At 40.1% G+C, this 26667-nt stretch overlaps 1 protein-coding gene across 1 annotated transcript; it reads right to left on the reverse strand.

Annotated features, from left to right (window-relative positions):
- Positions 1-1082: 1082 nt before the first annotated feature.
- On the reverse strand, positions 1083-24920 carry LOC131791025 (protein sidekick-2). The gene is made up of 31 exons (XM_059108329.2): positions 24369-24920; positions 20929-21225; positions 20000-20281; positions 19369-19477; positions 18710-18900; positions 18063-18338; positions 17169-17447; positions 16781-17056; positions 16027-16332; positions 15750-15820; positions 15396-15630; positions 14903-15018; positions 14535-14730; positions 14101-14394; positions 13442-13768; positions 12964-13034; positions 12609-12846; positions 12015-12130; positions 11463-11649; positions 10304-10606; positions 9248-9550; positions 8716-8783; positions 8077-8308; positions 7131-7246; positions 6785-7022; positions 6231-6530; positions 5645-5770; positions 5111-5290; positions 4551-4685; positions 3751-3868; positions 1083-3455 (listed from the first exon to the last, which is right to left on the reverse strand). The coding sequence occupies exons 1-31, from the start codon at positions 24427-24429 to the stop codon at positions 2324-2326; spliced, it is 7179 nt and encodes a 2392-aa protein (XP_058964312.2). The 5' UTR covers positions 24430-24920; the 3' UTR covers positions 1083-2323.
- Between the last annotated feature and the right edge of the window lie 1747 nt (positions 24921-26667).

Genomic DNA, 26667 nt, shown 5'->3' on the forward strand with positions numbered 1-26667 from the left:
GACAATTTGTCATGTTGAACGTCTCAAAGTAGAGTAACCCGCCTAGCCGGGACCCCGTTCATGGCAAAAAGCTCAAAAGCGAAACACGTACGTTTTAGAACTTTGTACATTTCCTAGCCATGTCATGGCAGAAATCCCCAGAAACCGCAACGGACATACAAGGAGTATAAAGTGTTCCCATTTCGGAATATATAGCGTTGTAAATAGACCATATTTCAAACTATCATTATACGTAACGTATTAAGTCAATGCATGGTTCTTCGCGTAACCTAACACCGCGTAACACAACACGTACAAATACATACGTGTCCGAGAATTAATCTTTCGTCTTTCTCGAGACGTGGGGTTGGGACGCTCATGCTCAAACTCCCTAATTGCAAGCGTAACAACAACCTCAAGAAACCTCACCCCAGCACCCCGAGCTGGTAAGATTGTATGTAAACGCGTTTTATTTTCGACCACGGCTAGGCGGGTTACGTCACCTATCTGGGGTCCCCTACCTTGTAAACAAGCCCTAAGAAATGTACACAGTTTCGAAACGCACGTGCTGAGCTTTTGTTCTGCTCATTAGCTCTTTTGTTTTGCCACGTCCTCGTTGCCGTTGCTGTCGTGGTCTGCAAAAGGTGTCTAATGTCTCAGGTCGGCGAGCTATGGTTTCGGTTCGGCAAGGTATGTTCTCGGGTCGGTCTCGGGTCAGTCCGTTTATGTCTCGGGTCAGTCCGTTAATGTCTTGGGTCAGCGGATTCGTTAACGTCCCTGATTGGCGAGTTCGCTGTGAAGGGAGAAAGGACAATCGACTTAAAGCGCAGGAAAACGCGAGTGGCCCAGTAGCGACTGGTTTTAGACTAGAATCCAAATGGATTAGAGTAAGGGGCGCGCGTTTTCTGGACCACTCACAAAGCGAAGTAAAGCAAAACCAAAGCAACCCCAGATTAATTTTATTAGAAGCTTAATTAAAGAGAACTCTAAGGGTAGCCTCAGGGACTATGTAGAGGATTCGAGAAATTCCACAATGTATGGGTAACATTAAACAGCATTAGAGATAATGAACAAAGACAGACAATTTTCAAAACGTTTTCATTCTATATTCAAAGGTACTACCTGCTCGCAATTTGTTTACAGCGTCTTATGTAATCTTTTCTACAATTGCAACAATCGTGATTCTGAAAGCTATTCTATAAATATCACCTAAGTATTAGAAAAATCATTCAACGCATCGCATCAAGACTAAATCAACAGCATATCTATTTACGATCCCGTGATCATCAGAGATCAAACTACAGAACTAGAGGAGAGCTAAAAATGTTTACCTTTCCATCTTCATTCTTGACCAGCATGGTAAAAGCCTTGAAGGCTAAATTGAAAATGTACTTTCTCTCGAAGAAAATGCTACAGCCAAAACAAATTTGATCAGCTATTTTTTCCTGATTTTCTTGTTTACTGACTTGCCACCCAAATAACATCCAATACACATAATTTTGTAACTTTTGATTGATCCTAAATATACTACAGCATTTAAGTGTGGTTAAAATGACATAAACTGTAAAAATAAAAAGTAGGTTGAAGAATGATGTTTATAATTTTTCTCTAATCTCAGACTCACTAAAGCGCTATGACACTTTTACAATGAATCCATGTAAACAAATCAATGACTAAATTCCTCTGTTCGCTTTAGTCTTAACCTTCCGCTCAATCAAATGTTGATTTAATTTTCCTTAACTCGAAAGGTAAATTTTGCTAAAGAATCTTTGTTTCACTATTGTACAAAGTCATCACTGCTCTGCTCTATCTAACCTAGAACAGTAATTATTTACAACATGTAGTTGAGGATGAACAGTTGAGTCGTTCAGCTCACTCCGCTGAGATATTTACATAAAAATGAGTTGTTGATATATGGATATGTAAAAAAATACCTCATTTACAACATTGTAATTACCACATATGTTATATAAAAATACTGTTAAGAGATGAACGATTTACACATCTGCTTTTTACACGCACAAAAATGAATTTACAATAGGGATATAAAACTGTTACCGTACAAAAATAGGGCCAAAAAAGGCCAAAATAAACTTAAAACTGTCTCCCTATAACAGCTTTTGCCTGTAGGTATAACTGTATACTATTTAACAAACGTCTGTTTCGGGATGCGTGAGGTTTAATCTCCCTTAGAGAGAATATACATTACCTCTCAATCAATGGTATGGTTGAAGATCTTGGAAGACATTTAATGATAGAGAGATTTGGTTAAGACCTTCAAAAACGTGTGCCCGTCACTCACTAGAGGACCTGACTATAAATTAATGGTAGATGTGACAAGAAGCTAGACGAACGAGGAGTATGTTGAAATGTGGGGTTCACTTGAGTCAAAATTCTCGTTGTTGTGACCAGTTCTGTCCATGTATAAAACAGGGGGAGGAATCCTTCCGCCGTCCGAGTGATCGCTGTTACCGTCTCGACTAGAACCGTGGTAAGACGGTACTGGAGATATTCTGCCTCCGAACACTGGGTCTACAGTGTGGTAGGAGGGTGCTGGAGATACTGGAGATAACGGAGAAGGCGGGGTGTGATACCGCGGCGGTTTATTAGCAGATTTCATTTGAAGGCTGGGCAACTGTTGTGGTTGCCGCCTTCTACGACCAGGTTCTTCGTCATATTGAATTCTGGGCCGACCCATTGAATTCGCATTTGTCCTTGTATCTCGGTGGTCGTTGCTACTAGACGACGCCCGATCGGAATATTTCGAGCTACCGTCGGAATCCCGAGGATTTGGGTCAAAGTCGAGGGCTCTTCGGAAACTATTCGACCTTGGATCTCTTCTGTTTCGGTTCTGAATTTCCGTCTTCGGCAGGTAACCTATCCCAGTATTTGGACGTGTAGGTGACCGAGGTGGTGTACTGCTATCATCGTTATAGTCCATTTGATCGCGTGATCTCCTCAATGAGCCCGCAGGTCGCGTGGCCCGCGAACGCGAATAGGGCTCTTTACGATCCCGATAAGCTGGTCTCTTTTGTTTCTGCTCGTAGTCCGGTGACATGAATGACGTCACAGCCTCGGGAGGTAGTTGAGACCTTTCAATTCGGTCTAACTGGTCAGCAGATTTGGCCATGAATCTGCGATTATCGTATGCTGGAGGCCCATCTCGTTTGTCCCTCGGTAGAGACATTGCAGAGAAGGACTTGAGAGCTCTAGAGATCGGAACTTCCTCGGGTGTGTCGGATTCTTCCGTTGTGTGCTCGATTAAGTTTCGGCCATTTGCCGGCCTTGTTCGGCCAAGTGAGTTTTTCCATTGCTGGTGGTTAGGATTGTTGGAGTAGTGGCCTATGAAATTAATATCTGCCTGTTTTCTTTTGTACGTCATCTCGGACACTCCGCTGTCACTGTCCGACGGCTCTTCTTTAGAGCCCAAGCTACTCGCATCTTCCTCCGGCTCACGATTAGCGTCCCGATAAGTACTGAGGAGAGGATAAAAATCAGAAAAACGTCAGACATTAAAAACTTGTAAAAGCAGTACAAACATGTAATAGGGATTATGAGTAATACAAAAGTAAAAATAGCCCGTTCCAGGCGAGCCCAGTCGGTAAACAGAACCGTGATGTTACCCGGAGTGGCGTACAGACAACTGCAGAAAATTTAGAGCTTGGGAAGAATGCAAATTCTCTTCAATCTCTCCTCTTTGTTCTCGCTTTTCTTCAGTCGCGCTGCAGCTTAGGAGACTGGAACACAACAGATATTTACAATAACACATACATTTGAACGCTTGGAAGAGTTCCACTTCTAATGGTTCCGTTTCGCGAGGGGTTCCTCATCCTTTCAAGTGTGCTCTGTGTTGTAGAGGCCCCAGCAGACGAACCTTGATCTGCGTCTTCTAAAAAAAGAGGAATGGAGACGTTACTTTCCTTGAGCAGTCGCAAATTCCATTAAGAGTAACACACAAAACAAATACAAAACCCACGGTAAGTAACGTGACCCTAAAAATGTTTCTGAAACCAGAGTGCTGTTTGCAACCTCTGATTCGATAAATTGGCTGAAAAAATGCTCTCTTCAAAGTCGATGCTGTAAGTACGTGGAAAGCCCCCCCTTCTCCCTTGCCAAAACCAACCCAAACTACCATTTCTGTTCACATTGATAGCGGATAGCCCACATTCTGGTTGTGAAGTAAACTGATCTCATTCCTAGATAATTACCATTGAAATTAGTCAAAAGTAATCAATCATACCTGCAATAACTATCGTATTTTGCAACATAAGGATTTTTTTCACAAAAATTGCTAATCACAACATAACAGCCAATCAGAGCATGGGTACATATCATCAGTAGCCAATGAGAAAACTGCTTAGAGCGCGGGAAAAGGCGAGTGACCATACCACGACAGAAGTTTGGTTTGCTCATGATCAGTTCATTAGGCGGCGCGAATCTTTAACCAATCACAGCGCGAAATAAAGCAAAACTACTGCAAACTAAGATTACCTCCAACACTCAAAAGAAAACTGTGCTAATAAAAAATGTTTATCGACAAGACCGAGGTTTGGCTCTCGTCATTTCCTTACCCTTTCTGCGCCGATAGCAGAGGTATGCGAAACCAGCGATCAACAAAACGAGAATAATAAAAAACAGCACCATTAACAGAATAAACCACCACTGTTTGTAAATGATTCCGCTCTGAAGATCGCTGTCAGCCGGACCTGCAAGGCACAAGAATTATTTGTAAAACGGCTGCCATAATCTCACACGGCGGTATAATAGACCAGCTCTAAATCCGATTTAAAACGGTGAACTGAACCGGGAATTTTGAGTATGTTTACAAGGTTTCCATCCCCATCTCAAACCCTTTATTTGCTTTTATTTTTTCACAAAAAGCTTCACAAGAGCTTTTCATGTATGGTCAAAAGGTACTGAAATCCATAGACAATCTCACAGCTCCTGGCGAGTATAGAAAGGTAATTTAATACTCACTGACACGTTTTGAGGCCGCGTACGGCTTTTCTGTTCGCTCTTACTTCGCTACGTATATCATCATTTAACATTCACACGAAATTGAGTCTGAGAGAAATTCACACTTTTCGTGATAAAGTCGAAGAATATTATTCTGAAAAGGTAACTAACTGACCAGTAATAACTCTGTCTGAAGGTTCAGATGGCTTTGATTTGCCCTTCTCGTTCCATGCGATTATTCTAAACCTGTATCCAGTGTTTGGCTCCAGATTTCCAACTGTGTAGGACACGTACGATCGGTTCTTTCTTGTATCGTCTGGATTCGCTTCCCAATTGGTAACAAAAGATTCTGATCCTGGAAACAAATAAAAAACTATGCTTTAACTTTACTCTGATTAAGAGTTTAAGAACACTGTGCGAAACTTTCCTGGAGGTTTAGTCCACCTCATTTGAGTCTATTTCATATATCGAAGTCTCTATCGAAGCCTAATGGCTTATCAATTTCAGAGCGTATTAATGAGAAACAAAAAAACACACACAAGATTGACAAAACTTCGCTGCAATTAAGCAAAAGTATGATGCAGTACAAATGGTCTGGTGAGGTGATGTAAATCTCCGATAGGAACCTTTTCCACTTTCCCCAGCCCCCCTCCCCCCCCCCCTGAAAACTGGTGTTTTCACATCTATCGACAACAAAATTAGTACTTACCATCCGTCTGTGACTGGATCTCAAACTTCTCGAAAGGAACATTACCACTGTCCCCATTCACCCACATTATAACAGCAGTAATAGAGCCCGGATGTACCACAGGTTTCCCAGGTTGCCCCGGAGGTTCTGTAACAAAGAGAAGTTATATGACAATATGACAAAGCTCAATCTTTTGTTCCTGTATTAACTTATTTGCACATACGGAATTACAGGAATGCCTTCATGAGTCTTTTCGTTGAACATGACTAGAATGCTGTTGAACTTTACACACATATGATATTATTAAAGAAATACGTCGAGTGTCAGTAGCATGGCACTTAACTATTTACACCCTAATGTTAATATTCACATTCCTCACACTGTTCTCTCTACATTTTCTATGGTAATGACAAGGAGAATTTATTTAACAATCAGGAGCTTCTTAAATTGGTGATCATTTCCTCAATTCGTATGATCTTTACATTTGATTCAAGGGTGAGACTGTAAGGAGAAACTAGAAGCCAATAACTCTCAGGAGTAATAAATCATGGTCTGAGGGAGAAAAAATTTTATTCGTGTCATTCCGGCAGGGCGAATGAACACTCACCAGCAGGCCCCTTTGTTTTTGCAAGAAACTCATTTGGCGGTCCGTAACCCATGGGATTTCTCGCACGGAGCTGAAATGAGTAACTCGTCAACATCGCCAGTCCGGTTACTTTCATCGTTTCTCTTTTTCCGTCAACAACTATCTTCTCCCGGTCGCTGTTGGGGGTCAATTCCGCTGTCCTGCCATAGCTGATCTCGTACTCAAGAATTTCTCCATTCGGTTCACAAGGTGGTTTCCAGTACAGGTCTACGCGGGCATTATAGACCGCGTCGGCACGGAAAACGGCTGGGGGCTCGGGTCCTAGTTGGGCGGAGGTAAAATAAGATTAGAAGTAATGCAAAGAATAAAGATCCATTTGTGATGGGTTACATAGAGAGTACACATTATCTCCAAAATTCAGTTCTGGCAATAATAGTTCGAACAGAATTTTGCTTGCTATTTCAGAGAGAGGTGTGGGGGGGAAGGGGGGGAAGGCGAGTAAAAAGGTTTGGAACAAATATCAATCAAAGACAAACAATATTCTCCTCAATATATCGTGCAAAGTTAACACTTACTGTCCTCATGTGTTGTAACCTCCAGCGACGTACTTGGCGGACTCTCTCCTTTGGAATTATACGCTCGCACCCAGATTCTATACTTAACATATTTCCGAAGGTTAGTGATGTTGACGTTGTTCAGGTGAGGAGGGACGAACAGCAGCTTGGGTCCAGGTTCTCGCGGACATACTCCAGCCTCCAAAGATCGTCTCCTCCTGCGGCGTCCTTGAGTCAGAGAGAGGTCTTGCGCATAAACCTACAATCAGAAAAAAAATATGGAGATTAAAAATATTTGCATTACTGAGACAATTGACAAAAGAACACTGCAGTAAGTTTCGTAAGTCACGCAACACGCGTTACTGACCTTGTATCCCATAAGATGTCCATTGAAGGAAGCTGAAGAGGGTGCGATCCACCTGACTCCAATAGATGTTCTTGTCACTGTCCCCTTTGTTAAATCCTTAGGAGCTTCCGAAGGAGCTACACATCAAGACAAAAGAGCGACACAATAATAACATTATTTCATACTTATTGTGATTTACACATAGTTCGGCCAATCAGCGACACCGAGGATGGTACGTTGCGCAGCATCAACAAACTCACTCGTCCGCTGCGCTCACTCGTTCGTTTTTTGATGCATTGCGATTCGTGAATAGAAATCGTTCGTGCGCACTTTTCATGGAATAATCTCTCTTACTTAGGTACAGACGTCTTGGCAATCCATTTGATATCCTTATCATTTATTGGCATAATGTTATTATAGTTAGTAGCGTTAGTATTGCAAGCAATGTTGCTATTGTGAAAATGCCAATATTATACGAAATACTTGTATCGTTAGTGATATTAGCCCTGTCAGTAAGTTGTGGCAATCAATTGAAATAATAATACATTTTTCAAAAAAATTTCAGAGAATGTTCCTGGCAAAGTTTTTTCTAGATTGTAAATTTACGATTTCAGCCGGTACATCCAGGGCTACGGTTGACCTCTCCTACATCAACTTTTTAAATTTTCTGTAAAGATAACTCATGGTTCAATTCCCGTTGTTTTCCCTTGTTTTTGATCGTGGCACATATTCTATCTGCTATCAAATCATACAGAGCACGATTGTCCTGGAATTCTTCAAGAGTCAAACGCTAGCAGAATAAATATCATGTTTCTTAGCGACCCCAGCCCTACCCTGCAGGTTCGACTAGCAGTCTGCATTAGTCTCACTCGACAATGAAGAAAATAAAGAGAAATCGGCCCTTGCAAAGTATGATTCTGTTAAAAAAAATAAATCCAAAAATGTTTACATCTAACATCACACTTACGTTTCTCTCCGGTTGTCACTCTGTAAAGAGGGGAATAGGGCCCAGGTCCCTTCTCGTTGACAGCCGCCACTTTGATCTCGTAGACCGTGAAAACTTTCAAGCGTTCTAATTTATGGTTACGAGAGTTGGCGTCCAAGGAAACCTCGCTAAACACACTGCTAGCGGCACTCTTTTCTCTGTGTTTTAAAATGAACCCCTGTAGAGTTCCACCCAGCTCTTGTGGAAGTGGAGCCTTTAAATTTGGATCAAAGTCAAGAAGTAAGAAATTGTTTCGTGACATAAAAATGCGAAAATGACGAGCACAAAAGGGACCCCAAGTTTTACAGATGGTGTAAATCTTAAATGAAAGAAAAATAAGCCCACCTTCCTAGAAGATCCTATGTCAAGTTCAATATTCCACCCTTCCACCTTCTCTTTAGAGGCTTAGGCAAAAAAGTCTTTTAAACACCACAATTTCTTCTTAAACTTGTAACAGACAACCTGCTTCACTTTCTGTTTTAATATTGGAGGTTTTATTCAATGAAAGGAAAGCATACCGCATAAGTAATTAATCTAAACCGGCTTCAGTCGAAAAGAAAAATCAAGTCTCGCATTTTGACGCCCAAGCACTGAAAAATGACACAAAAAGTGGCCACTTACCGCCCATTTAATGTCAAGTGACGTGGGATATGACGTCACTGTGATATTGCGTGGAGCCCCAGTCGGCACTACAACACGATTTAAAAACAAACAGCATATTAAATGACAGTCAAGCTGAAAGATTCTTACGAACTTCAAAGTTGTATCAGTTCTACGCAGCATTATTCCCAGCTCGTTTTCCGCACTTGTCAAGGAATGACTATTTGCTCTTTACATGACCAAAGGCAAACCTGTCGATAGCTCTCATAAATGAAAAACTTCCTTGAGAAGAATTTTCCCTAGCACCTTTAATAGTCTCCCAGGAAGGAAGCTACGTAAAAAAATAATAATAACAGAAATACACAAACAAACGAAAAAGTGTCTTTGATGAGGAATGTCCTGTCCCCAAGTAAATTCCGCCGCCAACAAATTTTCCCTGACAACCCTCGTTGTCCAAAAGCTGGCACGTCAGTTTACAGAGAAGATGACTTGCCAAGCAAAACCTTTTGGTACAAGTACTATTTACATTTCTAGCATAACACGTTACACTTACACGCAAGACGAGTTGTAACAGAAGAGGACGCCGCACTGTACGGACTGTTTCCCTTGTCGTTTGTGGCCATAATTCTGAACGTGTATGACTCCCCAGGAAAAAGTCCCTCCACTTTAAGGCTCCGGAAATCGTGGAGAACGTTTGCCGAGTACACCTGCCAGCCCTCGTCATTCTTGTTCAGCTGCAGGGTAAAGTACCTCAAGGGGCTCTTTGCATCTGATGTGGCTTGCCACTTAACGATTATCCATCGTTCACCGATGTCCGAGAAATAGACCGGCAAAATGTATGGTGCATCAGGAGGTTCTGTTAAGTAAGAAAACGTTATATTTCGAAGCATGAGAAAGAGGTTCCGGAAGAGGCCAAAAACTTATTTTTTTTTGTTCTGTTCGTTAGTTTGTTTGTTTTCACCGATAAAAGAGGACACCCTTGAGCCAAATAGACATGGCGTAACGTTGCCAACTCGGAACTTTCTGTTCACGGATCGATGCCTGAAGAAAGGGCACAATCTCTTAAATGAGCAAAGGAGAGTCTGTGTCCCATAAGAGGTGTTGGTGATTGATGTATACGCGACGCAGCGACCTGCATGACCTGAACTCTAGGTCGAGAGGTCTGGGTTCGAGTCCTGGTGAGTCATTGTGTTGTGTTATTGGGCGAAACACTTTATTCTCAATTTACCTCGCTCTACCGAGGATTGTAATTGAGTGGAGGCAAACTGTCAGGGGAACCTAGCAAAATGCTAGCCAACTAGCATCATTGTCCTAACTAGGGGGGAAATGGCAACGAACTTAATCTTTGAAATAAAGTATCACCTCTGGCGGTATGAGCCACTTATAGAAGGTAAAGGTAACGTCTGTACTCCCCCTGAGAAGGATGCTAGTCCATAGCAAGGTTACCTCCTGGCTGGAGAGTCACTGTGAGAGGGAAGTGCGTTGCCCAAAGACACAAATCACTGACCCGGCCCAGGTCTTAAACGCGGATCTTTTGACCTGGACTCCAGCGCACTAGACATAGCGTAACGTCCCCATACTAGTAGGTGAATCACTAGAATATACAAACCTGTTGAACCACCAGTATAAACAACTGCTTCCGCTGGATATTCGCTTTGACTTGTGTTAGTCAAAGCCCAAAGGTAAAAGCGATAAAACGACTGGGGATTCAAAGGGCCAGCAGTCCTCCTGAGATCGTTTCTTCCCATGGTGCTTTGCCACACATAGGGGTCAGACGCAGATGACGTATTTAGACGACATGCTGCCTTGTATCCTTGGATGACGCCGCGCGGGTACACTGGTGGGTCCCACGCTATCGTCACGGTCTCTCGACTGACGGATGTAAAACGGACACGAGAAGGGGGACCTGGACCTGAAAATGAAATAGCAAAACAGGTTACTTTGAGCTGCCTATGATGAGAGCTAGCAACTGGCCATGTCCGAATTTTAAAAAAAGGGAAAAACGATCTAGGACGAATTTCTTGTCAGGACACTCTACTCTTGCTGTTGCTCATCTCATGAAAAGCACGTCCGTCGCTCAAGACTTATGCAACAAGTTAACAAATCACGTGGACAAGATCCAACCGCGTAGGATCGTGTCACTCCCTACGTACAACATTTTCCTTAAAACGACACGATTTTCTCTTTGAGGAATTTTACACTTTAAGAGTTCTCCACCTCTCCAATATTCATTTGCGATCCTAAGGTGATTTACAAGTTTTTACCAAATTATATTGTTATATGCACTTGGGTAACTCCTGTTTGTTGTAGAGAGCCGGACTGTCGTGCGGGAGATTGAGGGCTCAAGCTCCAGACAAGACTAATACTCCGAGCCTTAAAAAATAACGGAAGGAGAGAGTGCTGCCTTTGCTATGACATCGCAAACAGTAAGACGTTCTAGTCTTCACGGATAAGGACAATAAAACGTAGGCTCCGTCTCCTGCATCTCCTCTGTGCTGGGACGTTAAAGAACCCACGCACTTCTTGCAAAGAGTAGGGAACGTATCTTCTCATGTTGTGGTCTGGCCTTGTTTTGCCTACGCAGGCCCTCATTTAAACCAGTTTTAAAGCTGAATTGAGCCAGCCTGTCTTAACATCGCAAACAAATAAACAAATATGCGCTTTCTTTTGCAGTCAGCATAACCACTTTGATCTAAAATCGTTGCTCTTCCATCAACTTATCAAACACCTACCAAGTACAAAAGCGTTTATCTGGTAATTTAACTTACTGGATGATCGAGTGGTGGCTCTAACTGCAGCGCTTTTTGGTCCATTTCCAATTCTTGTGTACGCAAGGATTTGGAATTCATAAGTGACAAAGCTCTCCAGTCCCGTCAGGGAGGTAGAGTACACGAGACCATTGAAGAGTTCCTTCTCTTTCTCCGTGTTTTGCTTCCCAAAAATACGGTAGTATATCTAAGAGGACATAAAAAAACGATCTCTATTTTTTGTACAAAACAGTCACTTGAAGAATTCCCAGGATACTAGAACCCTTCCCAGATTGCAGAAAATAAAATGACCTGTACATTTTTAAAGACCACTTCACACAAACTCACTGAGTTAGTATCAAATAACATCGCTTATTACGTGTTCCTGTTGATGAGGTCGTATAAAAAATCCGCCATTTTATCATTCAGGTACTTTCAATTATGGGCATACACTTAAAAATTCAAGATGACGTTTTTAAGTATTTGACATGCGCAGACTCGGAAAAACAAAATGAAAAAGATAAATATTAAGAGGCTTAAATTTACGGAAGAACTGCCAGGTATTTACTGCACCTTGTAACCAAGAATTACACCATTTTGTCCCACATACGGTACAGGTTCCCATCTGAGCGTAACAGATGTGGCACCTGTTACTTCTGGCTTAAGACTAGTTGGCGCTGAGGACGGAGCTGAAACAAAAAGATGAAGAATTTAACCCATGACACTCGGTATCCATATTCAGCACAACACCTTTAAAACAGATATGTCAAGCAAACAAGAAATCTTAAAGAAAGATGTTTTTCCTCCTTATCATAAGCGTGGGTCAAAGAGAAAATTCCCCTTGAGGAATCGAACCTCAGACCTTCGAATTCCGCGCTTCGATACTCTACCACTGAGCCACAGAGACTCTATGGTGAGCAAGACTATTACGAAGTTCATATATGACACGTCCTGCATACTTCTTGGATCAGCACTGTCGATAGCGTGTTTGCAAATAGAATATGAAACATGGTTAATTTTGAGCTTGGTGAAGAAATATATATTCGTGAATTGACCCTCGTGAAAAGACGAAGAAACATCTTTCTCTATTTCTTCACCGAGCTCAAAATTTACCATCTCTCTTTTTCTATTCACCAGAAATCATAAATTCTACACAATCGATCTCACCATCTTCTTGCGTCCAAGCCCAAGCCACCGCACTGCCATTGCTAGCTCCTTTACCATTTAGATTGTAGGACCTTACGGAGACCTTATAACGTTTGTGTCTCAAAAGGCCTCCCGCTCTGTAGTAGTTTAATTGACTGCTTGGAAATTTATTTTCAAATGCGAAACTGGGAACTCCTTCCGGCTCAAATCGCAGTATGAATCCTATAAAGTCGCTATTCCAAGTGTCTTGGGGTGGAATCTGAAAGATGTGAGTAGATATTGTGGGACTCTCAAAGCTCTGTTCAGTCAAATAAATTGTTGATTACTCTCCAAAAAACAAAACAAAATCACCTCAAAGGATTACTTTTAAACTTACCTTCCATCTTAGTTCCAGTCCATCCTTCCCGAGTGGAAGCAAAGTCAAATTGCTTGGGGGAAGGGAGGGTGCTGTGGAGATAAAAAAAAACCTGGCTTCAGTTGAAAGACTGGTAAAAGTTAAGACTACGAAAAAATTAAATTGAGAGCAGCAATGCAACAGCCGATGTGTCAAAAAGGAAACCAGATTTTTACAATATAAGCGAAAATTGAATAAAGAATAAAGGTAAAAACATTGCTATCAACAAGATTCGAGTGCATCAACCTTCCTGGCAAACTTCGGATGTGTTCTTAAAGCTAAATGTAAGCTATACAATGTGCTTATTTAAGCCATTTATTAAGCTCCTAAGCGGTACAGTTAGGGCAAAGCCTGTGTTAGTGCATGTGTGGACGGAAACAACCTTGGTTGCTCAAGTACGGAAATAAGTCAATTTTAGTTTTAGGAAAAGCAAGAGATATGAGACCATCGAGTTCTTTACCAGTTTCCTGCGTTCTGATTGTATCCGTTGGGGCACTGGGGCTGCTGCTTCCCACTTTGTTCGTGGCAGTGACTCGGAATCTGTAGTCTCTGTACGGTTTCAGATGCGGTAGCTCAAGAGGAAGCAAATTCCATACGAGATGAGCGTCACGAACAATCATCAGTGTCTTCCAGCTTGACGACGCTGGGTCATAGTAGGTGTCGTTGTTGTACTGTATGATGTAGGTCAGTATAGGGGCTCTACCAGATGATCCAGGGGTAAAATCTAATACCACCGAACGGGCCCTCACTTCTATGACCTTTAGGTTTTGTGGTGCACCAGGTTTGACTGCAAGAGAATATTTTGTCCATACGTTTTAGTCCAGTATATTAATGCTCAAACTCTCAGTGAAAAAAAATTAAGGTCTATTCCCCCCAGATGGCCAGCATTAAGTTACTTTGCCCTCTCAGTTTGTGTTATCTACTCAGTAGACTCTGTAAAACAGCTGACGCTCAAAATTCAGCTCTCATGGCCGCAACATATCCAATATCTAAAGCCTGGTATTTTTCTTCACAAGATACCCTGAGACATGTTTGTTAAGCCGTAAGAAAGTAAAATAAACAACATTACAATTTTCTTCCGAGATTCATATAAAAAAATTTTTGATAGCTTTTGCTTACCGGGAGATTCCGTAGTTTTCGCCACCAGTCTCTTACTCGTGCTAGCCCCCACTCGGGTCTCAGCGGACACCTCGACAACATACGCAGTATTGGCTCCTAATCCTGTCACTGTGTGTGATAAGGTGACGTTTGAGAGACGCGTCGTTTGACCGCTGCTTGGGAGTGAGTCATTTCGCCAGTGTTTTACCAAATACGCAGTAAGAATACCATTCAGTCGTAGAGGTGGGTCCCAGCTCACTCTCAAAGCGTCCGCGTAGACCTCGGATATTGTGAACGACCGAGGCGCGTCTGGAACTGTGGAAGGATAAAATAATTATCAATTGTTGCCATGTTTATACAAAATGCTATAAGCACTAACAGCCAGTATCTCTCAATCAAACACGCAATATATTGTCTTCATCTCAATAAATGTTTCAAACATTAAGTGAACGTACCTCCTTCCTCGGTCTTGATAAGTTTAGTATCAGACCTCGGACTGTCTCCTGCGCCATTGTAGGCTACTATAGCTATAGTGTACTGAGTGAATTTTTCCAGTCCGCCCAGGATTCCCTTCTGAATAGCTGCCGTGTCGTCATGATCAGCTACCCGCTGGTAGATATTGCTGGGTGTGCTTCCCTTCCACGCTTGGAGCTGTGGGACAAAAAAAAAGTACATGCAGAAAGGGTGTAAGATCGGGCCCCTCGATGAACGAAAGATAGAAAGAAACTTGAAATATTTGCTAAGTTACAGAGATCTCGTTTTGTGTTACGCCATACACCAGTGGAAATTGGCAAATGTTCTGCCCACTGAGAACGCAAAATACCTTGTATCCTTTTATTCTTCCATTTTGTTGCTTTTGAGGTGGAGGTTTCCATTCTAAATATACACTGACTGTGGTAATGTTAATCACTTTCACTTCCTGTGGTGGAGCTGTTGGTACTGCAACAACATGTAATAGAGTAATTAGCAAATGCAGCCAAATTACAACTAGTCAGGATGGGTGAAAGCGTTCGAATCCATTTTATAAAGGTCCCTTTTTTTTCGGCAATTTTGGCTAATTTTGAAATGAAGGCCATAAGAATGGTGAATGTAATTTAGGCATTAGCTGATCTGAACAGACAGTGCTATGAAATCACAGAATTCCTTTTAAAAACAGAACGGTCTCGCCAGCCAGTTCTGGTGTTTGCAAATCTCTGCACCAAATATATATATAACTATCATAATGTAGAGTTGGAAATGCTATTCACTGGACGAGAAAGTTCTAACAGATGCGAACACGTAAGAACCGTCAGAATCAAAAACCATGTAGAACTTACGCCCTTCTGCTGTGGTGACTGTGATTGGTTGACTGTACACCCCGTCTCCTGCGTCATTGTAAGCCCGCACTTTAATCTCGTACGCAGTCCACTGCAGAAGTCCGTCGATGCTGCCCTGAGTAGCAGATGAAATTGCAATCTTTCTTATAATGAAGGTACTCGCTGAAACGCCAGCCAGACGGTAAGCGATTTTGAAACCACGCAACGGACCATTGTGTGTTTCAGGAGGAGGAATCTGAAAACGGAAATTAAAATAATGAAATTTTTAATGAAAATTGTACAAGCTGTAAATAAAAAGTTCAGTTAAAAAGACGAATATTTTTTTAAGCATGCAAACAGGCTGAAGACACTCACTTGCCACTGCACGAGTATAGAATCAGCGCTTGTTGGAGCTCCACTGACGCTTTGTGGAGCTGCAGACGGCGCTGAAAGAAAGATAGGAGAGATCTTGGTTTACAAAAGTTCTGATCTTTCCTTGTGATTACCATGGCAATAGGGTGAAGTCAGTAAATCGAGCAGCTTTTGTGTAATTTTCACGGCTTACGTTTAACTGTCAAAATTGAAGAAACCATCAGATCCAAAGGATGGTTTCCCCAAAACAAAGAAGAAAGAACCGGCCATATTCTGTTACCTGATATCAGTGTCCTTATCACTCCGGACGCGCCACTGGGTGCACCATCTCCAACTTGATTGACAGCTCTCACGCGGAATTGGTACTGAGTATGCGGCGAAAGATTACGGACAATGACTGACATCTGTCTATCAGAAGGATTGATGTCATCCCTGGCAAGTTGCCAGTTGTTGGAGCCCTTCTTGGCTTCGATTTTGTAAGATGTGATGGGGCTGTTACCACTATAATCCGGTGGAAACCACGATAAGCGAACTGAAGTCGTCTTGATGTCACTTACCACTGGGGTAGTGGGTGCGAGCGGTATTTCTAGAAAATACAGAAAAGTCTGTGAGCATTTTTAAGCGGGAAAACATAGCTCCTCAGGATGAAATTGCTTTCAAGCAGTTCCCCATAAACAAAACGGGAATACTTTGAGGAATACGTACAAAATCGTGATGAATAGCAATTAATTTTTTTGACGACCAAAGAGATGTTCTAAATAAACTAATTCAGCGTATGGTGCCCTTGGAATAAACGTGAAGGGGAAATTGTGCGTTGATCGATGATCAGGAACTCTCATGGCTCAACCAGCTTACGACATGATACATTTCCCTCTATTAGCTTTTGCATTCGCAAATGAAGATAATTTAGGCATGTTGAGAGCATAAAAGTGAGCCAAGGAAAAAGGATAAAACAATGCGAGGAAAAATAACTCAGCTTCTCAATTTCTTTTCCTGAGTTATAATCAAAACAAGAGAAAACGATGGAAAGTTACCGAGAACGCTCAACTGTCCTGTAGTGCTGGCGTTTCCCGCCTCAGACTGTACCAAACACGTGTACGACCCAGCATCCCCCTGCTGCACAGTGAGTATGCGTAGTGTTCCATCACTTTGAACCTTCATCCGGGATACATCGACTGCAGATCCATCTTTGGTCCAAATCCACTTGACTGATATATCCGGGTCTTTTTGGACCCCACACGGAAGAAGTTTATCAATTCCTTTGATAGCGTCTATTTGACTTGGTAACGGATTGACGATCACAGTTTTGACTGCAATAAACAAACAGAAGTAGTTTTCATTGGATTGTTAAAACAGAAAGATTGCTGCAAAACTTTTCAACGATCGTAGCGATCATGAAATACATATTACGATTAAACTTACTTAACACTCTAAGAGAAGCGTTTGCCCTCTTGGAGCCTATGCTGTTGGTTGCTATACACGTGTATTTTCCACTGTCACTCTTCTGACTTCTGCTAATCTGCAGTGAACCAGAAGACTTCTGAAAGTATCGAGGATTATTGGCGAAGTTGATGTTTTGGTCATTTTTCTGCCAGGTTATTGTTGGCGATGGATTTCCACGGCCCACACATTCTAACTCCACTGTGTCATTAACCACAGCGTCTGTGTTCTTTGGTGGAACATCTATCCATACAGGTAATTCTGCAAAATACAACGCATTTAAAAATATTAACTGAATCCCAATCATCAATTATTAAATAACTTTCCCCAACAGTCGCAACTTACATCGTTCCCCTTGGCCATGGTACCAGGCATACAGGCGAATTGCTGTGCCGACTAGATGCCACAACCCAACCCCCACAGTAATCAGACAGAGACAATAACGGCAAAATCGTCAGCACGGATACTTCAGTCACAGCTCCACTCTTATACAACTGGGTAGAGAATGACTCGCAGCGAAATACCAAGTTGCTTAGCGTAAGCTGAACTTAAACATGTGGCGGCTTATCAGTTACTTTTTAAATCTAGCAGTCTGACCAGCGAGCTTTACGCAGGCCTTAGAAATCATGAGAGCTTGGATAACAGTCCTGGGCCTAATTATTCAAAGGATGGATAGCGCTATCCGACGGATAAATTGCTATGCAACGGATAAATCGCTATCCAGCGGATAGGTGTTCACAAAACGTTATGCCATATCCAACGGATAGAGATTTATCCAGTGTCGGGATAGGCAGCGTTATTTTCCACCCTTGGATAACCTGGTTGATTTTTTCTTATAAAGGTCTATCACAGGAAAATACCAGATACACTTCTTACCTTTTACACGCAACAAAGCTTTGCTCAGTATCTCGCCAGCATCGTTGGTTGCCGCGCACTGAACACTTCCTTTGTCGCCCGATTGAAGACTTATAAATGTCAGGTCATTTTTATTGTTTATCTGGATCCTTCCTGTGGTCGAAGGTGGAACTTTTTGACCATTGTGAAACCAAGTAATCTCTGGTGTTGGAGTACCAGTCGCACTGCATTTAAAAGTCACTGATTCTTGAGGATACTTATCCGCCATCGTTGGGGTGACTGTAAACGTTGGCATAACTACCAAAGAAACGAAATGAATTTTTGTACTTAATATATTAAAAACTGATGAGAATCCAATTGAACAAGTTTCAATTGACTGCCAAGAGAAATACGCACTAGCGTTGGTTTTGATTTACGATGGTCTCTGATTAGTCAAACAAAAACTCTTGCCACCATCTCAACCAATCAGATACAAAACTAAATCTAAAAGTGACTTGGTCACTCTGAACTCCAATAGGCTCCTTAAAACATTTTTCTCTTTGTTCTGGTTGGCTGTTGCGGTCAGTCTGGTTGAGATTTTGGCCTTACAACACTCAGTCCAATAAACTCTAATAGTTACATTTTAGTAAATAAAAAATAAAATTGAACTGCATTTTTTTCATGCTTACCAATTATTGTCAAGTTTGCACTCTTGGTTTTAAAGACATTTTTGCTGTTAGTTACTCGACATTCGTAGACTCCTTCATCAGATACAGCTGGATTGTGAACAGTGAGTCTCTTCTTGAATGTGTCAAAAGAAAATTTTGCACTCTGAGAAATCACTTGCCCTGCCTTTCTCCAGGATATCGAGGGCATAGGACTGAAGTATAAACAGCAAATAAAATAAACAATAACATTATTTTAAAAATGCAGAAAAAAGCAATTCAAAATTGAAGAAAAGACATTAAGACAATAACAAGTGGACCTCATTTCTTGAAGTCAGTCAATGTCAACTACTTGTATCTCCAGTTCCCAAAATTTAAATCAACTCTAGTTTTAACTCTTTAACTCACACATGTGATTAACAAGTAACTTCTCCCCATAATGTCTCTTCATCATCCAGCAAATAGGTAATGAGAATACTCCAACTTATCAGGTAGAAGTTGTTATCTTAATCTAAAACAAAATTCTCATAATTGATATACTGGAAAATGGTTGGCACCTAAAGGGGAGAATTAACAATTGATCTTGGGCGTAATAGGGTTTAGTAAGCTCTGGAGCCATTCTGGAAATTTCTGTTCAATAGGCTTGCCTATCATAAACATTAAATTAGACATAAAATCTTCACCTTCCACTTGCAAAGCACTCAAATGTAACACTGTTTGTCTTTCCTGCTGTAGCTCTCTGATTTGTGGGGCCAAGAATGATATATGGTGTATCAGGTATGTTTCCCCTTGCTGAAAACAATATATTATATGTTATTGGTTATATATTATCAGAAGTGGTAAATTTTTTTTCTCTTTCATAGCTGAAAATTTGCCATCTTTCATACTTTAGTTTCTGATATTTTTCTGTTTCCCTCATTTTGAAGGTGATTACCTTACTTTTTCAAAAATAGGACTTGAAATAACATAACATCTCATTCAAGTCATTAAACATTTTGTCATGAATTAAATAAACCCATTAAGCCTTTGTATTGGTGACTCCCATGAGTGACTAACACAGAATTTCTCCTTACAATATCAAGCAGGAAAGTAATGAGAATAAAGTAAAATATCTATTGAGGATTTCTTAGTTGATCCAATACCAAATTCTTTAAACTACACCATAAGAATTGTGTGGCAGAGAGTAAGGAGAATCACTAAGTAAATGATGGGAGTGAAAGAGTCAAAAGGGTCCAAATTTCTCTGGTGAGAGACAAAACATTTTCATCTGAAACCTAATTGAAACATGTGTGTATCATTCACAAGATTACTCACCTGTCACACTCACTGTTAGTGGACCTCTACTAAATGACTGGCCTCCATTCTCAACCCTTGAGTAGTAGTTACCTACATCATTTACTTCCACATTTCCAATATAAATGTTTCCTTCAGTAGAAAAACTGATGCGTTGTGTCTCAGACATAGAGCTGCCACCTTTAGTCCATGTAATTGTAGGCTTTGGAAAACTTTTTATAACAGGGTATTCATAGGTGAATTCACCCCCCTGCAGTAGTCCGAGCCTTACACTGGTATCAACATTTGGTGTTTTTTCTAGAACTGTTAGGAAGAGAAATTGAAAATCAAAACTTTATGACAGAACTGAAGCAATCAAACAAAACTGAATCAAATCAAGGGAAATTAGATAAGAACTCTAGAGCTCTGATCTACAATTATTGTAATTTTCCTTCACTTCCTTCAAAATAAAAATTCCTTGGAAATATGTTGTTTGAAAGGTAAATGAATAAAGAGGGTAACTATAAAATTTCTAAAAAAATTGCAGAATTACTTGATTTTAATAACTGAGTTGATAAATAAATATAAATTGGTCATCATAACAAATAAGTTCCTAAAGCTGATGTTGCAACCATTAGCTTCATCAGGACAAAGGCAGTGACCCACAGCCATTTCCTCTTCAGGTAGACAGCATGCCTTCACCCTTTAACTCCCATGAGTGACCAAGACAGAATTTCTCCTTACAAACATCAATGCAATATCAACCAGACAAGTAATGAGAGTAAATAAGAAAACTATCAATTTGGAGATAATTAGTTGATCTAATACTAAATTCTCTAAACCAACATTATGAGAATTGTATGGTTGACAGTAAGGAGAATTACAAATTTGATCTGGGAGTTAAAGGGTTAACAAACTAAACACACATACTTCATAAATCTGCGGTAAGTTGTAATAATTAAGCCACTTACATGAAACTTGGATTTTTAATCTTGTTGATCTTGTTCTTCCAGCTGGATTCCTTGCTACACAATAGTAATAGCCATCATCTAGAGTATGATTCAGACTGTTTATAACAAGCTGACCTGTGCTTGGTTGCTGACTGTGTCTACCTGATGAAACATCCTTGGCATTACCCTCAAAATCTGTTGCAAACCACTGGTAGGTAAGGGGTGTGTTGCCTGTAGCTGAACAATGAAGTGTCACCCTGCCCCCTTCATAAAAGCTCACAGGAGTTTTTGTCACACTGGAAATGGTTGGAGGGTTTTCTGAAGGAAGACAAAAAATATTCATTTGTTGTAGTATTTCATCAGAGAGAATCAATGAGACAAGTAAATTTATGAATTTTAATAGCACAAAAATGTTCCAAACATCACTAGAAAACATGAAAATACACATAGCAAAACCCCTTCAGATTTGACCCCCTATCTTGTGTACTAAATATTCTTCTGCTGATTCCTAAGCTAAGACGTGGCAGCTTGAAAGAATGTTCATCTCATCAGCTATTTCTCAGAACTTTTTTTCACTCGTCTTTGCAATTTTTGATGTACCCTTATAGATGAAACAGAATGTATTCTTAAAAGTTTTGAGAGAACTAAATAAAATAAATTACATGCTAGAGTGCACTTATCTCTTATGATAACAATGCCTAGACCTACGCAATAATAAATGGACACACGACTGAATCCTGTCGGAGAATAACCGGTGACACAATCCCAGTGATTCTATCACTTTGAACAAAAGTAAAACTAAAACACCAAATTTGACAAATTTAACACAAGGTTCTACAAATGATAACAGATATTTTGCTAATACTTTCAGCAAGTATTTATAAGCAATGTTGATAAAACTGATTTGAATTTAGAGAGGGTGTAGAACATAATGTGAATCAGCTGAACATGCATCTGACCACAAAGAATGACTGCTATGCATGATTTTCTCTCAGTTTGGCTAACTATAAAGATATATTGCAGAACTATGACATAATCATGGTTTCGTTTCCAACATTCCCATATCTTTCACAAAAAGATCTTTTAATAATGATATTATTGCAACTTGTTGTAACTAAATATCACATTTATTTTAAACTTTAGAACTGGAAAGATAATTGAGCTTCATTGACCTCTAGATATCCTCTTAAACTCTTCACTAAGGGAAGTGTTTCTCATACCAATTTATTGACGTGCATGTTACTCAGCACTTATGGAAGTCGGCAACAATCTGTATCACACGCGATTCCCATTGACACAAAAACTTTAGTTAAATCAAAAGAAGTCAATATACTGTAGTCTTCAAAAGACACCTTACCAATTGATAGACTGTTATAAAAATTACAGTAAGATGAAAAAGATTGAAAGAGTCCCTGCTAGACAAAGCATGACTACAAATTAGTTAGTCAACGATCTGTAGCTTACAAGCTACAAAGGGTTTGTAACCATACACTTCAAGGTTTTAGACCATGAAAAGCCACTTACATTAACTATAACATGTTCAAATAACTGACTACAGCCAAAAAACAGGGAGAAAATTATTTAATAAGTAATATCACGCCTTTAATTAACAGAACCAACCCATCATTGCACACAAGATAAATTGGTTTATGAACTAAATTGATAAATGTAAATTGGCCACGTCAAGATCTTCTAGAGCTGACGCTTTGAGTGTCAGCCCTTTGTCAGAGTGATTTTACCAATAGATTATTTTAACCAGGCAAATTTTTCTAAACAATTCAGTCTGGACTTGGCTTCTTCCACAAATCTTAAAGTCCAGACGAAAATAAACAAGCATGTTAATTAATAATTTTGTCACAAGACAAAATCAATTAATTAGGCTTGGAGTGAATTTTTTCACATTTCAGCTTTAAAATTAAGCAATCCACACTTAATAAAACAACAAAAATTATTATTTTAACTAATATTTGATTCGCAACTGAACTGCGTGTACTTCACGGAGTATGCATATTAACAAAGAAATATCAGGGATGCTAATTTGAAAATTTTAAAAGGATCAGTAAACAAACTATTTTACATCTTTGTAAGGTACAAAATCTTGAAAATATCTTAATGACTTCACAGAAAGCTCCTCACAAATAGAAGAGAACCAAGCCGAACCGTTTCCACGTTGTGTAACTGGCATCCAAGACAGACTGGTCTGATAAAGATCTGCAGTACATATCTAACGGATGTACTTTTTATATTTTGTTCATTTTGTGATTGAAGTGCCATGCAGAGAGGCAAATACTTTGTTAAGAAAGTCAGGCTTTATTTCTGCTTTTCTGTCATGACGATATCTAAGAAGGGTCTCTTTGAGTCTCTTTGTGACCTGATTAAACTGCACTAGTTCCCGACGATATACAGTTCACATATCCTCCATCACAAACACAGACAACAATAGTTGTGCGATTATAAATTTTGTTATTGTGTAGCTGCGTTAAAATCAGCCTTAAAATCGACACCTTTAAAATAGAAACCAACATTTCTCGTCTTTCTTACTCCGTCTGATGTCTGAAGCGCAAGAAAACATCACGCGATATCATGAGGTGTCAGAACGAATATTTTGTGCAGCAGCTGTAGTGGCAACTACAAGGGGTAACAATGCACATAACCGCTACTATTAGCCACAATTCATTAGACACAAATTCTTTTTAGAAAATTCGTAAATCTTCTTAAGGAGGATTACTTTCTCAGACTAGATATTATATAAATACATCAAGAAACGTGGGCGAGCATAACTTCGTAGCTACACTATTTTTCAGCAAAAAGACGAACTCCTTGAATATATTTAAATTTCAATTTACCTCCAACTGTTATGGATAGAACAAGAGATTTTCGAGCTGAAATTGAAAAACCGAGGCCTTTAAGAGTTTTTAAAGGTCAAAATTTGATGAAAACGCCATCTCAGTGGTAAGCTTACTAGTAACTTCAAAATTCGATCGCGTTAATATCTGTAATGAGGTTTGTTTCCACCGCGAGGCGAATCACGCGAAGGATTAGTATTGAAGACTTCACTCGCTTTGCGCACTACACCGATCTCTAAAGTCAAAACGACGTCAAAAAAAAAAGGAAATGAAAAAATGGGACAAATAAAAGAGGGCACAGTTTGCTTTTGAATTTTTATGTTTTCTCCAAGTGTCAAACGAACACAGTAATACGACATAGCCATTCAAAAAGTCTCATATCACAAATTATGCAAATACTGCTCTCTGTTATGAGGTTTCATTTGTACTTTCAGCTGAACTTTAAAGAAAATGAAGGATGGAAAATTTGACGTCTATGAACTTTTCTATTACCTACATTTTCGTTTTAAGGCGATCGCTAAAAAAAAAGACTTAATTTGATTGCACAGTTGAATGGGGCAAAGAAATGACGCACATATCAACATTAGGTTACCTTAACACCAAGAATTATCTTACCTGCTTTCACCGCGATCCAACAAAGGAGACACAACAAAAGTCCACTTTGCTGGTGAACCATAGTAATCTTCAATCAATGTAAGGTTGAAAATAAGGTTGCAGAAAGGAGCGTGTTTTCCATCAACAAGAAACAGTGGAAGCAGGCATCGTACTTAATATAGACCAAATGTTTCGAAACCAATTAGGGCTTTCTTCCCGCGTTATCCTTCCGAAAGCACAAAAGTCTCGTAGATCGCACGAAAGAACAAACGCAGTTTTCAACTTTTAGCGAAGTAGAAGTAAAGAGCTATGACTTCTCCCAGATTAACGAAAATAGAAATTTCCACACAGGAGATCAATACAAAAGTTGACAAAGTGCAGTCGATCGATCGATCGATCGTTCCAAGAAATCAAATCGCTTGAGATTCTGAACTGTCAATCGATGATTTGCGATTCTTTCCTGTTAGAGGTCGCTCGTATTGCGGTAATGACACTCAATATAACAATATAGTGGATGTCTACACATTTCGGAAATTTCCGTCTTCCAGAATTATTTTTAAAGAGATTCAAACTTTCAAACGGAAACCACCAACAACACTATGACCCATTCACAAAGCACAACAAAAGCTAGGGGTCACGTGGATTATACTGAGTGTTGGGATTGGTTAATTATTAAAAAATATGATTTCACGGTTTGACGACTTGGAACAATTAAAGGATTATATGACAATCAAAACGCCGAGCTTTTCCATTGTACCTTGGAAAAACAAAATATTTACATTTGAATGGAATAAAACCGTGCATCCAATATATAACACATTAAAAGCATTTGATAGCTTCTCAAGATATTGAAATTAGGGACTTTAGAGGCGGAATTTCGTGGCAAAGATTGTTATTTTGTTTTAAGAAACTATTAGTGATTGGGAAAATGCCATGTGATGAAAGTACTCCACACGAAGTCAGCCCTATTTCTGATTAATTCGACACTAGACGCGCACGCGAACTGAGCAAGTCGTTAATTACTCTCGCTGACTGCTTCCAGGTGGGCGTACATTTCTCCGTTTGTAAGGACCTCTATTGTTTATGCGATGAGACTTCGGCTTGAGGAATAATTTAGTTGATACAGAAAGCATCAACGGACCCCATACGGAGCCGGCCTCTTTAACCTTTAAATTCTAAGTATAACGTCAGGCACAGTTTATTGTTTTTGCAATTTGTTTCCATCCGCGATAAGAAAATATTCCTGGGAAAAAATCATCAGACCGTTAATTAAGATTGAATTGATTACCTGCAAGACTATTTTTTACAAACAGTTACCTTTCAAAACAAAACTTATGCGTCAGAAAGAAATCAAATTTTTGAGATCGTCTAAGTATGTGAAATGTCAACGACCCGAGGTTGTTTTGGAATCGCGCTCAAGATGAAGGTTTCTTAAAGCAAAGCCGAACAAATCAAATAGGCCCTTTGGAAATGGAGAACAAAGATTCAATAAGTAATTGTGCCCACGGATTGATTCAAAGAAACACCCAGATTAGCATTTTAATCGCTCCCAAGGACGTGCACACTTTGCTTGTATCTTGAAGTGCGACACAAGACTTTTTCTTCTGTTAAGCGTGCCAGCAGTATCAAGGTTTAACAAAAGTTGTGAGAATCTTGATGATAATACGTGCAGACAAAATCAGCCTGGATGTCCGCTTTCGGAATGGTTTCGAAAAATTAGGGAAGCAGATTTGAGCAAACTTGCGAATAAAATCATTTGATAGGTTCCTCTCATGCACCCGGATTCCTCTTCTGGTTCCATTCCAGCGGTTCCAAGGCAAAAAATCGTAAGCCTGGTTTGACTCTTCAACGTCGCGAAGTTTTGCGACGTTTTTCTGACCAGAAAGATTCCCTTGATTTCGGAAACGAACCTCGGTAAACAAGGGTGTTATAGTTAGGGTATAAAAATGTCATGGGTAGTAATTGACCAGAATTTGCCGAAACGAAACCGGAATGGCTAGAGACGACATTGCATTTTTCAAGATGAAATGCTTGAGCTGTTTCATTACCCCCCTTCCATTCCCCAGATCTAATTCTCAATTCTCCGCAGTTTTTTCACGTGAATTCTTAGGGATTTCAGTTCTGGGAATTTGACGTTTCATCAAGTAATGTCCCTTAGCTTATATTTTTCTTCCAAATTCCTTTCTGCTTGAAAAACATGTCGATTTTGTGCGAAGAATTGATCACTCCCAGGAGTGAAATACTTACAAGGATGGACAGAATGCCCGAAGCTCATTTTCTATAGTCGAATAAAACCAGCTGCATCCACTGGCCAAGCTCT

Source organism: Pocillopora verrucosa, chromosome 8 (genome assembly GCF_036669915.1).
Source record: "Pocillopora verrucosa isolate sample1 chromosome 8, ASM3666991v2, whole genome shotgun sequence".
Classification (NCBI taxonomy): Eukaryota; Metazoa; Cnidaria; class Anthozoa; order Scleractinia; family Pocilloporidae; genus Pocillopora; species Pocillopora verrucosa.